Source organism: Spermophilus citellus (genome assembly GCF_964194105.1).
Source record: "Spermophilus citellus genome assembly, chromosome: 2".
In the NCBI taxonomy this organism is placed as follows: domain Eukaryota; kingdom Metazoa; phylum Chordata; class Mammalia; order Rodentia; family Sciuridae; genus Spermophilus; species Spermophilus citellus.
This window is the reverse complement of record NC_138183.1, coordinates 28217678-28235272: the sequence shown is the minus strand read 5'-3', so window position 1 is coordinate 28235272 and position 17595 is coordinate 28217678. Positions and strand designations below refer to the sequence as shown.

Sequence of the window (17595 nt, the reverse complement as noted above, 5' to 3'; positions counted from 1 at the left end):
TCACCTGAGCAAAGAATCCTTTTCTACTCCGTCTGGCGATCAGCAGCCTCTTCCACAAAAGAGCCACAAACTGTTGCTGTGTGAGTTTCCAGCCCTTCACCTGATAGGAGCCTTTACCATCCATCCCGCTGAGCAGGTCTGTCTCCCTGGATTCTGCAAGAAGCCAACACTGAAGGTCACCTATTATGTTAGGTGTTTTTGACATGATGTATTCCTTCTTCTAAGATCTTCAGAAACCATTTGGAGGCTTGTGTTTGAAACTGAAAGTATCTCACAGAGGTGAAGAGTTTTCATGACACATCTATATTCAAGAAAAACTAATGACTCAACATGTCCAACAGGAGCAATCTCTGTCTTTCAGTCCTCGTCTGGTGAGTACAGAGAATGAAGGTGCCTTGAGACTACTGCAGAGATGTTCACACATTCCTACCTAGGTGTTACTGCACATCATTCAGATGAGTGGAGACATTGCTGATTTCTTACAGATTATTCTATGGAACAGGCCATGTATGCAGATGAACACCCTTGAGAACACACAATGGCAGTCTCTAATCTTTTATATTTTTGGTAAAAAATGGACACATTTGAAATGATCTAAGTACTAACAATGCATGAAGTCAGGGAGAACATAAGAGCCACATGCTCATGTAACCATGGACTGGGACAGTGAGAAAATTCTCTGTTCATAAAAATTATGTAGAAATTCTTGTCTGAAATGAATGATTCCTAACAGAGACACTCTGACATCAAATTTGTTTGATTTCTTATCTCTCTTTTTCATTTCAAACACACAAGGACACAGTCATCCAAAATACCTACATCTAAGGGCACATTAACTGAAAGCAAATTACCCTCCCTGACTTTCTCAAAATCATTCATCCATTCAATAAATACTTATTCAACAATAAAACACTTAATGTATGCAAGAAACTTGAACCCTACAGAAAAGACAATAAAAGAGCAGTCCTTTTTTAATATGTGCATCTTAAGATCTCAGCTAACTGAAGGAATGATGAGGATGGGCTCTTTCATGTTTGACCTAAACACATGCACAAAACTGGAAAAAGACAAGCGGCTTTTCTCATTTTTCCACTTCCTTCTGGAGACTCCAAGGAATCTATCATCTTGTTCATCAAAAGAAAACAGCTGAGAAGAACATAAAGGATAAATTCTTCTTCAAACAACAGAACCTAGATCTTGCCCAAACGAACCTGGGTCTATGTCAGAATCATTGGGATCAATAGCATCATCTTCAGTAAATGGGCGAAGGCAGCTCTGCTTGTCTCCAAAAGCCCGTCGGTTTCGTCTCGCTGGCAAGGTACCATCTGAAGGCAAAAGGAAGGAATCCCTCATTTTACTTTATTTGAAACAAAACAAACCTTCTCTACCTGTAACAAACATATACTCTAAAAATGGGACTGTATTAGAACAATGTAAAGGGAAAAAATCAAAATAAAAAATAAAAACAATATGAAGAGAAAGGTACAACACTGGTGAGTGAAGTTTGCCTGCCCAAGACTCTAGCCAGACTGTATAGTCCCTCTCAAAAGGGTTACCTGAGGTCTCAGCATCCACCCCACTCTCTTCAGCCACTTTGAGGAATATCTGAAAAATTAGAGTTGGTGACAATATAAGTACTAACATTATGAGAATAGCCATCACTACCCTGACTATATTATTGACTTGCATATTACCACCTCTAAGACAAAGAAAGTAGAAGCTACATTTACTAATAACACTTGATCAGAGTTATTTGGGAGGTGTTTTGCCAGAAAACATTCCCTTAGTGGTGAGAACTATCAGTCCAGACAATCATTTTCAAAACACAGCTATGACATCAGGACACTGAGACAGAGGAAATCTGTTAGGAACCTATAGGGAATGAGTAAAGTGGTTTCTTTCAGGCTGTGGCTTCAAATCTTTAAGTAGAACAGCACTGTGCTAAGTTAATCAAGACAGAATGGTCAGGAAGACATGGGCTCCCCATCAGTAGAAATATCATGGCAGAGGTCCAAACATCAGAGGAGAATCTGAATGAGGCCACTGATTTCCAAACTCTTGTCTATAGACCGCTGTTTACAACATATGCAATGGAAGTACAGATTTAAGGCCTTACTTCCAGAAATCCTAATTCAAAGACACTAGAATTGAGACTTGGAATTTTTATTGTCAGTAATATCCTCACATGGCTACTATACAATCTAGCATGGAATCACCAGGCCAGACAACTTTTATAGCCCTTCCAGCCCTCAAAGTCTGTGATGTGTCTCTAAAGGGAGGAATTACTACTTCATAAAAACAACCTGGGTTTTGAAGCCCAAACTTCCCATTCTGAATCCCAACTCAACATCCCTGATTAGTTAATGTTCTTGTCTTGTCATGAGGATTACACAAGATTACAAAGATTTTAAAAAGCAAATCAAAAAGAAACACCAAAAACATATAGCTCAGAACCTGGCCCTAGTAGACTATAAATGTTGGTCATTTCTTATGATGCATAAGTCCAGTTAACACAACCACACCAGAGGCAATCCTAGTACTTCTTTCCTGCCTGCTATCTCCACTATGATCTTAATTGGTTCACTGCGGCCAACATTACCCAGATATCAATGACCTAAAATCTCAATGACCAACCCCATGATGATCCTGTTTCCTTCCTGTCTGACCTTGAGGTGGTTGAGGCTGCTATATTTGACAGTCAGCCACCCAACTTACTTCTTCCAAGGTAGTCTCTGAGATGCCATAACTGGATATGCCCAAGTCTGAGAGCCGGTCATCGATCTCATGGAAGAGTTCCACAAATGCCCCCTCCTTAGCAGCTTCATATGGCAGTACATAGGTCAACTCATGCCCAATGTCTTCCACTAGCCGGGCTTCAGACACATGCTTCCTGATGAGGTTGGAGATGGCTGAGACATCTGCAAGGACCACAGTGCAAGGATGGTTCAGTCATTTCAGGGGCTCCACAGCAAAGGCCAGTCATCCCCTTTGCCTACTCCTCAGAAGCCTGCTGCTTATACACCACACTGTCCAAGATATTTTAGCCATTCCACATGCTCAACTCCAAGAATTCCAGGGGACAAGAATTGTATCTCATTCACTTTATATCACCACAACTAGGCACACTGTGGGTACTCCATGGGTTATGGATGGATGGATGACTTGCTGAGGTTGAAGATCTGGTGTCTACAGCTTACACGCTGGGATTCTTTAGTAGAAAACTTGAGTAAGAAAATCATAGAGATTTTTCAGCCTTTCCTAAGCTTTCTTTCAAAGGGAGCTTCCCTCTATTTACCTCAATAGAGGCTAACCAAACAGTTCATAGAAGCAGAAGTCTTCCTGGAAAAAGCCAGCTGTTAGAACTGAGCAGAGATGGCCAGGTCATGATTTCTGTTCCACATGCTACTGACGACACTGGGTTCCCATACGCACTGCCAAGAAAAGCCTAAAAGGCTGTTTCTTATCTCCTGGGCTCTCAACTTCTTTATATACTATGCTCAAATCCCTCCCTGCTGGCTTGACACTCAATGGCTCATCCGGTGTCCAGCCAGATCCACTCCCCTAAGGGATTCCCCAAACCCCAGTCATCTCAGTTCTCTGGGACACTGCCCTGCCAGCTCCCAGACCAAGCCCCAGGCTCCCCAGCAAGCATTAGGCCACCACCACCAAGCTGCACCCACTCCCACAGCCACCCAGCCCAGCCCAGCCCAGCAGCAAACCTTGAGTCAGCGCCACCAGCCTCTGCACCTCTCCTCCTCTGCCTCCACTCTGCCCAGCTGGGGGAAGCTCAGGCACCACCTGAATGAGAAACCCCAGAGTCCTTACCGATGGTCAGCGTGTCACTTTCATGGTCACTGCCCAGGCCAGCATCAGAACTGCTCTGAGAAACACTGTCCTCCTGATGGCAAAGAAGGAGGTGAGAATGGGTCAGGGACCAAGCAAGGTACAGCCATCACCACCTTTGCCAGCGAGGGTTTCCAGAAGCTCTATTGTGTAAGAACTGCAGCAAAAGCTTTTCCTGGTGTGCATGAAGCTGGAAGCCAGGGCTTTAGAGGCCACCGTGTGATGTGTGTGCCATGTGGACAGCCTCTCTTCCTGGGGTGAGTTATGAGCTACCAACAGAACTGTGGCTTGGCAGGAACGGTGCAACCAGGATTTGCCAATCATTGCAGGCATGGGATTTATCTGGCTACTTGTCTAATTCAATGCAACCTAAGCTTTAACATATGTTCAACCATTCCAGGACCCCATTAAAATGCAGATTCTGACTCAATAGGTCTGAATTGGACCCAAGTTACTGCATTTCTAACAAGTTCCCAGATAATCCTGATGCTGCTGGTCCTCATACCACACTTTAGTAAGGAGGCTTTAGTTAAAAGGTAAGTAAGTGGACAGAGTTCAAGGTTAGGATTAAGATGTATCAGGTGCCACTGGTTTCAATCCATGAATAAATCTCAGGCATGTACTATGAAAGAGAACATGTCTGGTTTGGGGGTTCTAGTCCCACCTGCTATTTATTTTTTAGATGACTTTAAATAAGCTAACAAATCCCTACAGGTCTCACTTCCCTCATCTGGGATAGTAATCATGTACTGTCTTCCTAGGATTGCTCTGTACTCTGAGATGACAGATGGGGAAAAAAAAATTGTGACAAAACAATAACTATTATTATTTTCTTTTACACCCAGTCTGTGTGGTCTGAAATAAGTGCTTCATAAATATTTGTGTTTTATAGTTCAAAAGTAAAGATCAATGAGATTTAAAGATTAAGCAGGAATAGCAGGACATTTTTTAGCCATCTCTTACCTCTTAGCTAGTCTCTTTTCTGCAACACAATAAAGTCCTGAAAGGACATTCTCCATTGCTCATTGAATAGGAAAAAGGAAAAAATGGGACTCAACAAAACTAGCACTACGAGAACAGAGGGCTCTAGAACTTTCCACATAGGCAGTACAGAGCCTATGTACCGAGCAGGGAAACAGTGGCCACAACTTGGGTGAATGGGGCAGAGGTGGACAAGCCATCTGCAGCCAATAAGTCCCGACGGCCCAGCCCAGCACTGAGACTGCAGCTCACCTTTTTCAGGTATGACACAGTGCTGCTGCTATTTCGGCAGGAACTCAGGGAGGATTCCACATCTTTCTTGACCAGTGTCAGGTAGTAGCCTGTTCCCAGCTGGTTCTTCAAGAACAGGGAAGAGCCCACACAGCACAACTTCCCATGGGAAATGATGGCAATCCTGTCCCCCAGGATGTCTGCTTCATCCATGTGGTGTGTGGAGAGAATAATGGTGCGGCCTGCCAGACACAAATACAAAGATGTGGGACACGTGAGTCCTGTCTTTTCTCATTGATTGTAGTAGCAAGGACTATAGAGACATTGGCAGGGGTGTAGGCAAGAAAGACTGAAAGCTGACTTCAACCCTCTGGCCATGACCCCGAGGCTGGCAACGCATTTATTTGGAACTTGCAAGGTGTCAGAAAGCATATTAGGTGGTTTATGTATATTCTTTAATTAATTTTACCCTTCATGAGGTAAGCACCACTCTTATTACAGGTAAGGAAATGGGGCCAAGCTAAGTGATTTTTTCCCAAAGCATCAGGGCTGCACAAGCTCTAAGCACACTACCAAACACGTTCTTGTCCTTTCCCATTCCATTCATTTATTCATCCACTCTTTCAATAAACAAAATTAGTGCAACAAGTTAGGGACAAAACAATAAACAGAGCCTCTGCTCTCAGAAATCTATCTTAGCGTAGTATAATCACGGTACACCCGTGTAAGTCTATACCATTTCTGTTCTTACAGGCCCCTAGGTAATGAAGCATAAGCTTAAAGTATCTTACAACCAGGTCTCCCATATCCATACTAAAGGCAGACACTGAGCTTTAAGAAAAGTTCCATTTTTTTTTTCCTTGAGAAGCAATTCTGTTACCCCCGCAAGAGCAGCCATGAGATACAGCCATACTTCTCAAGAACCCTTCTCTCCCCAAGTCCGTGACTCAGAGTACACATTGGTTACCTTGTCGGTATTTCAGCAGCAGCTCCCATATTCCCCTGCGGGAGTAGGGATCCACACCAGCTGTGGGCTCATCCAGAATGACAACCTTGGACCCCCCAACAAAGGCCAAGGCCACAGACAGCTTTCTCTGCATCCCACCTATAAGACAGAGCAAGAGATAGGCTCCAGAACCAGCCCCAGATGGTGAATGAAGGAGGAGGGGGTGAGAGATGAAGACAGGCACCCATCCTGGGACATAGCCCAGGAAAAGGGTCTGTTACCTTCCACCCTGCCTGGGACCCTGGGCAGCTTTTCCTCTGTGTATGGACAGGTGGAAGAGGAAGGGGAAAGACAGGGAAGGTGCTCAGGGCCTCACCTGACAACTGACTTGTTTTGCTTTTCAGCTTGCTGGGCGGCAGACCAACATCCAGGGCCATCTGTTCCATCTCTGCTTTCACATGCTTCTGGGAAAGTCCCTTCAGGCAGGCATAGAACCAAATGTGCTCTTCCACAGTAAGCCTGGGGACAGAGGGGCAGGTCAGCTCTGGACCCTGCAGGACACACCAGAATATAGTGTCTCCTGACCCAGGACAGAAAAGAATGTGCATGTTTTTCTTCTCTCCCACCTCATTCCTACATTTCTTTTTTGACTTATCAATTTCTTTTATTTTTATTTTTAGTGCATCGTAGTTATGCATAATAGTAGATTTTGTTTTGACATGTTCATAAATGCATATATCATTTTTTCCCATATCAATCCCCAGTACTTATCCCCTTAATTATCAATTTCTAAAAAATAATCAAAAGGAAAGATTCAAGGTAGAACAACAGACAACAACAACATGAGCTTCTCAGGAAGTCAAAACTTAGAGGTAACAGATCATTTCCAACCTACTCTTCACAGGGCTGGCCACCAGGCATCAGCAATTGCAATTTATTTTTCAGGTCCTCAAAAGTCTTACCCATAGTTCCATTAACCATGCTGGGTCAGCATTAACCTGGAGAAGCATCCCCTGAATCTCAAAGAACTCAGACTCTGAGCAAAAGCAGGTTCCTAGGGAGCCAGAAGCTCAAACTGCTCACTTTAGATAGAAGAAAATGGGTTTTCTGTCTCAGGTTTTCTCTGATCAACTACGAGGGCTCTCTGGGGTCTCACCTGCTGATGGGACAAGCTGAGTGGGAGCAAATGTCATAAGCCATAAACACAGGACCATGCTACCAAGTGTCCTTAGGCCCTGCCAGGGGATTGGTGGTGGAGACGGGGATGGTCAATGAACCAGAACTTTAGAGACAGGTACAGCAGGGGAGAGGATGGGATGAAAGACCCTCCAGAAGCACATGATGAAGTCCACTGCTTCCCAAGCCCCCGTCAGCCATCTGAACTGAAGTGACATCTCCTGCCTAATAGTCACCCCTGACTTTTCCTAAAACAGATCTCAATGTGTCTAAAGAGATAAGAACTGCTACCTCCAAAGAAGGCAAAATGCCTAACTCCCATTTCACCCATGACTTCTAAATCCAAAAAGGGGCCTCTCTTCTCAACATACTGCGATACTCACATGTCAAATAGCACATTGTGCTGGGGACAGACCCCCAGGTTCTGCCGGATGGTGCTCATCTCAGAGCGAATATCCTTTCCCAAGATGTAGGCCGTGCCGGAGGTGGGAGGGAACAACCCAGTCAGGATTGACCTGAGGACAAAATTAACAAATGCAGGCATTAGGGCTAGCCCACCCCACCACTGCAGAGCCCATCACAGTGAGCACAGGGTACCAACCCCCTGCTTCTATTCCTTTATGATGGACCCTAATAGATCCCCAACAAAGCAAAATATGAGCATTTGAAAAATGAAGCCTCTAATATACAATGGAAAGTGAACCTTAAGATATGTATTTTGTATGCCTAACATTAATTATGTCCATGAAAAACAGATCAAAACAAATTATTCAAAGATAAAAAACAATGTCTGTTTTAAATTGGGTTTGGTGGTGCATGCCTATAATCCCAGCAGCTCAAGAGGCTGAAGCAGGAGAATTGAAAGTTTAACGCCAGCCTCAGCAACTTAGTAAGACCCTGTCGCAAAACAAAAAATAAAAAGGGCTAGGGATGTGGCTCAGTTCCCCTGGGCTCAATCCCTGATACCAGTAATAATAATAATAATAATAATAATAGTAATAATGTTTGTGTTAGATGGTAAGATTTTCAAGTGTCTTTTAAAAAATGTTCAGCAGCTATATCCACAATATATTGATTTTATGTTTAAAAAAAAAAAACAAGAAAAGAACATTACCCTCGAAGATCTACCCTTTGGAATGGTTGAGAGGCCATACTGAAAGCCACTGAGGCTAACGAGTGTTTTGTGGCCCTTACCCATTCTGGAAGCTGTCAGGAAGAAGGTCCTCATGGGTGCCAGGGAAGGCAATGGGAGCCAACAGCCCACTTCCCACATCTGCTTAGAGACAGAGTTCCTGGAAATTGCCATCTCCCTCGAGTGTCTAATCTTTCTTTCCAGATTTCTGCTTTACAGTTCTGACCAAACCAGCTCAGAAGGAGACCCTTTCTCAAAGCTGTCATAGCCTCAGATTCCAAGAACACTGCATAATTCTGAGCCCTACCTGCGAAAGGTCATCAAAACACCCACCCTGCTTTAGGCTGAAGAAAAAATATCTAGCAAAGACTAACCCTTGGAAAGCACACTATGATTATATGATGTTTTACACTTATCACTTCCTCATGTGCTCTATCCTTGCCCTAGCAACCAACCCCAATTTCCTCAGCTATGAATTTCTAAGTACACCACAGAACCTTCTAGTGGCAGACTCTACGGCCGCATCCCCTTCTTACATGGTGGTTGTCTTCCCTGCTCCGTTGTGGCCCAGAAAGGAGGTGATCTGGCCCTCATAAAAATTCAGTGCCAGGCCATCAACAGCCACCTTCATGCCATCTCGGTAAATCTTCACCAGGTTCTGAATGGACACACCCAGCTTCAGGTGGGTGGGTTCCTCTTCCATGCAGACTGTGAGAAAAGAGAGGAGAAAGGAATGAACCCACAGAGTATATTGAAAGTAGAATGTAAAGACACAGAGGGCTGCACTTGGACTCTTAGAATGGCTTTTGTCCATAGCCACTCTAGTTTTATAAGCAAGCAGGAAGCTATACATATTTATTTAGGCCCTATTTATTTAGGGCCCATGTTGGCACTGTTGTCAGAATTAAATGATAAAGCAAAATTGGCAGCCTATTAAGGAAGAAAGACTTGACTAGCAATTAAAATACAGAATGCTGACTGCTGTTTTAAAAAAACATCTGAAAATGCCATGGAACTATGACATGCATACCATGGAATGCCACTGAGCAAGGAAAAGGAATGAACTGTTGATACACACCACAATTTGAGTGGATCTCTAGGAAACTCTGCTGGGAGATTTTATATATAGAGAGAGGGGGCAGAGAGAGAGATATTTACATTGTATGGTTCCATTTCCATAATATTCTGGAAATTTTAAAAATTGGAGAAATTGGAAACAGATGAGTGGTTGGGTTAACAGGTGTCAGGGAGCCATAAAGAAGGGAGGTGGCTGGGACTGTTAAGTGATAACAGGAGAGAGCTTTGTGGTAATGGGATACTTCTGCTACTTGACTGAGCTGATGAACGTACACATGATAAAACTATACATATCTAAAACCACACACGATTGAGTGCATGTCAAAACTAGAGGAATATGAAGGTATGACTTGTACTAGTGTCAGTTTCATGGTTTTCCTCCCACCACTGGAGGAAATTGGATGGAGGGTTCCAGGGAACCCTTTCACACAGTGAATCTACAGTTATTTTAATATGAAAATGTTGAGGGTGTGTGTGTGTGTGTTTGTGTGTGTGTGTGTGTGTGTGTGTGTGTGTGTGTGTGTGTTACATGCAACAGAAGCTCAGAGGAAGGAGAATCTAGGAGGGCTGCTCCAGGGAGGGAATACTGACCAGATCTTGAAGAGTGAGGAGTTTAAACAATAGGAAAGCAGGAGAAAAGGTGCCCCCCAGAGGAATCAGTACAGACAAAGGTACTGAGACAGAGAACAATGTGTCAGGTTCCAGAAGTGGCTAACAGGAGCTGGGTGCAGAGAAGAGGCAGGGAAGGAGAGTGGGAAGAGCAGGAGAAGCAGAAGAACAGTGGCACATGTGCCACATGAAGGAGCTTCGTACATTTACCACTGGCCATCAGGGGACGGACACACAAGAGATCAGCAGAAGAGGGACCTACTAACTACTTGGGAAGGATCCACACTGAGTGCAAACGTAAACAGAGAACCCAGAAGGCAGAACCTCTGCTGAGCTGTGGGCATCTCTACCTGCTGCTGGGAGCAAGCGAGGATCAGGCCTCTGAGTAGTGACCAGTGAGAACATTAAGAAAGACCACCAGTGAAACTCCACATCATGTACAACCACAAGAAAGGATCCTAATTAGAATAAGCTACACTCCATGTATGTATATGATGTCAAAATACAAGCTACTGTCATGTATATCTAAAAAGATCAAATAACAAAATAGAAAGAAAAAAAAGAAATAGGCTGACTCTTGGTGCCCACCTACACAGGCTCTTACATGGGTTGCCAGGACAAGGCAGGCAGCAAGACTTCCTTTACCTCTCCCTGCTAGCTTGTTAGGACAGCATGGTAGTAGGAGAGCAATAAGTGAAGGTACAGTGATCAAAAGACACTTTGCAAGGAGCCAAGAAAACAGGAAATGTTCCTCAGGGACCCATACAAGACTCCCCATCAAGTTCATAGCTTTGGACATGAATGGTGTGGGACAATTTGGAAGGGATACATTGTGTGAGATTTCTTTGTCTTTAAAGTAATTTTGGTTTTTTATGTGCATTCGTATATTTATTCTTTTTTGAATATTTTATTTTACTTTTATTGCTTCTTTTTAGTTAATATATGACAGCAGAATCCATTCTGACATAATTATAGAAGCATAAAACACGTATACATCTTATTCTAGTTAGAGTCCCATTCTTATGGATATTATGGTGGTGGGATTCACGGTGTTGTTTTCATAACCCAACATGGGAAAACTATGTTAGATTGATTCCACTGTCTTTCCTTTGCTTATCCCCCTCCCTTCCCTCCCTTCCCCATTGTCTAATCTATTGTATGTGGGTTCTTCCCCTTGTTGTGGTTAGCTTCCAATTATCAGAGAAATCATTGGACCTTTGGTTTTTTAGGACTGGCTTATTTAAAGTGACTTCAGCATAAAGTGCAGGACCCATCCATCACTTGCCCCTGTTGGCACTTGGTTGGAGGAGGGCAGGACAGCAGTACTTACTTTCTGATATTCCCTTCTGGCTAGAACCAGGATGGCTCTTCTCATCACTTTCCTCACCAAACCAATAGGACTTGGTGCAAGGAAAATACCAAGGCCTCGGGATTCCATACTGGCCTGAAAGCAAAACACCGGTGTGATCCAAGCTGAGCACCATTCCTGTATTCCTCAGGTGTCCCAGCCAGCCCACTCCCTCCTTGACACACCCTTTGGAAAAGGAATAGACTGGAATGGAAGTGGGGGAAAAGGGAGGTAACCTTCGCTGAAACCTACTAAAAACACTGTACATTCTGCTTTTCTCTGAGGCCTCCCAACAACCCCCTGAGGCAGGCACCATCCTCATTTTGAGGGGTAAACAGCCTACATAAGATCACTCAGCCAATGAGTGAAGGACTCAGAATTTGAATCCAGATCTGCAATGATGCAGAATTTCATATTCAGTGAAGGAAGTTCAGGAAGGGGTAATAAACATCTCATGTCTACCTCCTCAGAGGAGAATGAGAAGGTGAACTACATGGAACAAACTTTCACTCTCCCACAGTTTCATCTTGTATGAAAACATATCCTAAGACTGGTTCCTCTTGGACTTGGTCAAGAAGATTTGTTAATGAAAGTATCAAAATGAGCTTTTATTGAATATTAATTTGATTTCAATCACATGTAAAGGCTTAGAGCCAACAGATTGTATTATTCACAATCTGTAATCAGGGTAAAATTACCCTCTCTGGGGACATGGAATTACAGAATTGAGTCAGCACAGGGAGGAATCTCCTGGCTTGCTGATCCAGTGTAACCCAACTGGGTTCACTTCTGAACACCAGAATTTAGGAGCTGAGTGTCCTCAGGCAGGTTACTTAACTTCTCTGAGTCATAGTTCTCTCATTTGAGGAATAACAGTTATAACAGTAAAACTTCTATGTAGCCTTTTGGGAATTAAATGAACCACAGTATATCAAACACTGCATAGTGCTGAACACACAGTACTTGAGAAATGATTGCCATAGTAGTAGTATTTTTCAGCACTGGTTGCCCCTACTGGAACTATCTGTTTGCCATAGGTCTAAATCCAAACCACTTTCTAGGGAGCCCCATGCCATGAAAAAATTCCAGCACAAAGAAAGGGAAGCTCTGCAGCCAGAATTCTTTCCCTGACAGATGCCAAAGCAGTGAGGAGCTCAGTGTACCTGGAAAGACAGCCTCAATGTACCAGGTCATCACCCCATAGAGGAAGGTGTCGAACAGCATCATGGAGACTGAAGTGGTGAGATTGAAGCCATCTTCCTCCACAGGGCTCTCAAAGAGGTTGTCCCACTGCACACCAATGCCCTGCTCCTCAAAAAGGGCAAAGTACTCACAGCCAAACCCAAAAGCCACAGGAGATAGCAGGCTCTGAGAGAAAGAGGCAAGAGTCACTTATCTAGTTAATCTCATTCCTTGTCTCTCTCATTTTCTCATAACATAATAAATTCCACACTTGGAGAAATTTGAATTTGCAAAATAGATCAATTATAGGATACAGAAGTATTCACCTACAGAGTCCCTTTAGGGGAGTGGGCTCCCTTACAGCATATTAAATTATTCCATTTATAAGTACTCATTATGCACACACATTTTATAAATTCATGCAAGATAGCATGTGAAATTTTTGGATTTTATGCTTCCAAGGATGCTCCAAGACTCACCTATCCAGTCCCCTACTCCCACCTCCTACCCATAGTGACATTTATCAAGGTCTTTTGGGCTCCCTGCTCAGCCAGGGAACATTCAGGATCTTGTATAATAGCCTTTTGGGGGCTGCAGATGTCTATGGGGCCCAGACTGAGGCACCTGAAGCTCCTTATGAGTGACAGTCAGTTTCCCTTATAAGTGATCCAGGGGGCAGCTGGCAAGTAGTCTCACAGGGGCTCTCATACCCTCAAAGGCTACTCCTACTCTGTTCAAGGAAAGGAAATATCTAACTCAGGGATTTGTGGTTCACTGACTCCTAGTCTCCCTCAGTTCATAAAATATTACTCAAGCCAAACACCACACTGGACACGAGGAAGGCAAGAGTCAAGAATGAGCCATCTTTGACCTCAAGAACCTTCATGTCTATTTGTGGCTATGACTTTGCAGCCAGTTTAAACATGGCCAACAAAACTGGGAGGTTGAGGGTGGAGATGGCATCTATTGCCGAAAGCCATTCCCCAATGTACCCCCAACAGGTTTAAGGTACAGTCTGATCCAGGAAACATTCCATTCAATTCAATCCAACCAGCATTCACGGAGAGAACTAAACATAGACAATCTAATAACACATAGTCCCTGCCTTCAAAGGAATTAGGATCTAGAACTAAGATTCAAGTCCTTTTATAAAGCAACTCTCTCATTTTGTATTCACAGCTTGTTGCTTGGATTCATGAGCAACATCAGGGGAGGTCAAGCACCTGCTGTGGCTGTGACTACAACCGCTGCAGAAAGGCCAAAGTTACTCACCGCGAAGATCTTGACTGTGAAGCCCACATAGTCCTGCCATGCCACGCACAGGACATAGGGCAGGTACAGCGTGAAGTAAATGATGCCCCCACAGGCTGCTGCCAGGTTGGCTCGGGAGAAGAGTGTGCTAATCAGGAAGCACTGCAGGATGGTCACCACAGCAAACACAGACAGGAAGACAAACACCACGCTGGGGTCGCTGTAGGGCAGCAGGTTTCCTAACTGGAAAGGAAAAGACTCGTTAAATGTGCTGCCTCCACAAGCCCAAGAACTCACTTGCATGATCTGCGGGATCTGCATTCTTGACTGAGAGAGAAAGCAATCAAATCTTGATTCTGTAGTCCTGCTGTGGGCCTTGGAGAAGCTTTGACCTTCCTTAGCCTCCTTTCCTTGCATGCTAAATGGGTCATTTAATGAGAAAGTAATAAGGCAGCACATGGAATGTGTTTTAAACAATGTCTGGTGTCAGTAGCTACTTATGCATAACAGACAGTAGTCAGTGTTAAAGTGAAAGTTAGTTCCTGTCCCATTGCACTCCCCACTCTTTACAAACATTTAATTTTACATGATATATCCTTATATAAATAAATATGGAGAAAGAAAACTGGGAAGTACATTAGTGTATGGGACAAACACAGAACAGCACTGCCCAGAGTCAGTTTGAAGGGAGGGTTTATTATCTGGCTGTCACAAGGTGGCCTCCAGGTGTCAGCATCTCTGGGTTTGTCACAGCTAGAGAGAGCCACCTGGCCCTGGGGCACAGCCTGCCCAGGGTGGCCCATATCCAATGAGTGACATCATGGGTAAGCTAAAGAACCGGACACTTTGGCTCAGTGCAGGATGCCTGCATCTGGATGCCCCCCAAGAGCGTCCCAAGACACTGGCCCCACATCACAGCTCCACTCCTCCCTCTGCCAATTCTTCAGGCTTCATCTCTTTCACAGCTGTAGATCCCTAATGAATTCCCATGTGCCATACTCTGTCTCAGCCTCTGCTTCCAGACAACCTTAACTGCACCAACAGTTGTCCTTCTGATTATTGGTTTTAGAAATTCAGTAAGAGTTTAAGTGTTAAGCTAAAGGTGGGCTATTTCAAAGCTAAAAAATAAAATCCCAACTCAATCTCTGACAGAAGTTCAGTATCTCCAAGGTCATCTCACGACTGACTTGCTTAGTTTAATTCTCATCACACTGCAGAGAAGTATTTCCAGTGGCTCAAATCACCACCTAATACATCTAAGGAAAGGATCAGCTACACTGTAAAACAGACAGTGGGTGCGGTTAGATGTTTGCCTGTCCTGGAAAGCCTCAGCCCTGGGTTCTGGTACACCTTAGCTACTAATCAGCTAGGTGGACCCTGGACAAGTCACTGCCCCTCTCTGGACCTCCCTTTCTCCAACACTAAGATGAGAGGATTACAGGATATGGCAGGTAAGGCTCCTCCTTCCCTCCTAGAGTTTTGGCTTTTATTCTTCCCCTCCTTTAGCTCATACTGGGCTGTTTGGGAGTTCCCTGGCCAGGAAGAGCAAGTGGAGCAGCCTCACCTTCAGGATGACCACTAGCAGGCTGGCACTCACGAGCAGAGGGATGAGGCTACTGATGAACCAGCTAAACCACAGGATGCTGTTGTCCAGGCCCATGATCCGCATGGTCTCCTTCAGCCTCGCCTCCTTCTCATACACGATGCCCTTAATGATCACAGCCACAGAGTAGATCCAGGCCAGCGTCATGAAGAGGGGCATTGAGCGGCTCATTACCCGCAGGAAGCTAAAGGTAGCAAGGAGGAGCAGGGAAGAATAAGAGACAGGTATGAGCCATGGGCCAAGGCCTCTGAGCCTGTATGCTAGAGAAGCACCACATTTGGACCACTTTGGGGCAGGCCCCTAGACTCCAAAATATACAGGTTTGACATAGAGATAAAAGCTAGGCTAATGAAGTATTGCCAACCCAAACTCCTTTGGAGGCTTGCTTTTAGTAACTTGGTAGCTGTGAGATGGTATTAAGCTAAAGCTAAAAAATAAAATCCCAACTCAATCTCTGACCGAGGTTCAGTATCTCTAAGGTCATCTCACGACTGACTTGCTTAGTTTAGTTCTCATCACACTGAAGAGAAGCATTTCTAGTGGCTCTTATCAGTAATATTTCAGATTCCAAACTAGCACAAGAAACACAGTGCTACAAAGTAAGGGGGCACAGATTTTGGATCCCAAAAGCTGAGGCTCAAATCCCCTCTGTACTGCTAATGAACTTACTACATGACCATAGGCAAAGGCCCTTAGTACTTCTGAACTCCAGTACCCTCATCCTAAGACATCCTTCCTAAAGTAAGCCTTGGTGTAGGGCTCTTCGGAAAAGTCTTCCTTTGAAAAATTCTATCAAATCATTTCAGGTTAAAAAAAAAACAGAATTTCTAGTGGCCTGGAAAAGCTAGAGTTCATTATACAAGGAAATGGGTAGTTCAATGCAAGAGAGAGCAAATGCAGGAGAGGAATACTGCTCCTTCACACACACACACACACACACACACACACACACACACACACACCACAGAATAAGAAACTATCCAGAATTTGGGGACTTGACATATTTGAGATGCCTGCAATAACTACATCTACCTCTGCCCATTCTTTATGAGAAATCATTAGCTCCCAGGGCACAGTTCCCATAATGAGAACCTGGATGCTTAGTGACTAAGTGCTAAAAGAATATATAAAAAGACTAAAATAAATAGGTTTTGTTCAGTCTCACATGCATTGTTTCAAAATGTGGTGCAACAATTATTCAGAGGAAACAGACAAATTTACAGGAAATCTGCTTTTACAGATCTGCCATTCTGAATTTGGGAGGATGTGCGTATATGTATTTGCATGTATTTGTCATGACAAGTTTTGCAAATTGGGTAAATTTTGACCAAAAGTGTAAAAAAAAAAGAGTGTAAAAAACAGAAGTGCTGGTAACCACAGATGAGAAAGGAAGGAGGATTACTAAGTGTATGTACAATTGTGTCTCTCTGCCATGTGAATGGAACTACTGACCACTTACATCTGGCTAGTTATTTTCACTTTCTCTCTCTCTCTCTCTCTCTCTCTCTCTCTCTCTCTCTCTCTCTCTCTCTCTCTCTCTCTCTCTCTCCCCCTCCCTCCCTGGAACAGTGTTAACTGGATATTCAAATAAAGCTGGTAGTTTGCTGGTAACTTACATGTCATCGACGTAACAGGGGTAAGGCATCTGCTGCACATAGACACCAGTTTTCTTCTCAGTGCCCGTCAGTACCCTGATGATCGCCTGCTCCACCACATCTTGCAAGTAGGCGAAGCCTCCCCAGACGTACCGCATATCCTCAAAGGGGTCAGCCCGAGGACCTGGATCCCAGTACCTAAAACCAAACCACAGGTGATTGAACAGTCCTCAGAAAACCTCCAATAAGAAAATCCCATCCCCACAATCCCACCACCTTTGTCAAGCCACTCTCTTTTTATTTCCATAACTTAATTTCTGGTTTCAGTCAATATGTACACATATTTTTAAATAGACACAAGCAAAATAAACAGACTACTTTGGTTTTTATCCATCTTCCATTTAGTACCTAACACTGCATTGAGTAGATAAGCCAAAATTTACTTAACCATTTCCTTCTTATTGGTTGTTTGCTCCTTTTCAGAAAAATTAATAATATTAGCATGAAGAACCTAAAGGCTTTTTTTTCCTTTTCTTCTGTTATCTTAATTTCTTGAGATTAGTTCTCTTGAGTGGAAATGCCGAATCAAAAGTTACTAATATTTTATGACCTCCGAAATCA

The 17595-nt window shown here is 43.8% G+C and overlaps 1 protein-coding gene across 2 annotated transcripts in view; it reads right to left on the bottom strand.

The window, feature by feature from the left end:
- ABCA1 (ATP binding cassette subfamily A member 1) overlaps nucleotides 1-17595 on the bottom strand; it is a 132317-nt gene that overhangs the window by 32363 nt on the left and 82359 nt on the right. The window contains exons 14-28 of one of the 2 annotated variants that reach the window (XM_081278752.1): nucleotides 16996-17172; nucleotides 15341-15563; nucleotides 13798-14019; nucleotides 12507-12711; nucleotides 11326-11439; nucleotides 8846-9017; nucleotides 7561-7692; nucleotides 6378-6520; nucleotides 6023-6160; nucleotides 5077-5297; nucleotides 3720-3798; nucleotides 2716-2918; nucleotides 1557-1605; nucleotides 1212-1325; nucleotides 5-153 (exon numbers count right to left, since the gene is read on the bottom strand). In XM_081278752.1, the coding sequence (XP_081134878.1) occupies nucleotides 5-153; nucleotides 1212-1325; nucleotides 1557-1605; nucleotides 2716-2918; nucleotides 3720-3798; nucleotides 5077-5297; nucleotides 6023-6160; nucleotides 6378-6520; nucleotides 7561-7692; nucleotides 8846-9017; nucleotides 11326-11439; nucleotides 12507-12711; nucleotides 13798-14019; nucleotides 15341-15563; nucleotides 16996-17172 (2341 nt within the window). Of the gene's footprint in view, nucleotides 1-4; nucleotides 154-1211; nucleotides 1326-1556; nucleotides 1606-2715; nucleotides 2919-3719; nucleotides 3799-3825; nucleotides 3899-5076; nucleotides 5298-6022; nucleotides 6161-6377; nucleotides 6521-7560; nucleotides 7693-8845; nucleotides 9018-11325; nucleotides 11440-12506; nucleotides 12712-13797; nucleotides 14020-15340; nucleotides 15564-16995; nucleotides 17173-17595 lie in introns of both variants that reach the window. The other variant, XM_081278753.1, reaches the window with a different exon arrangement.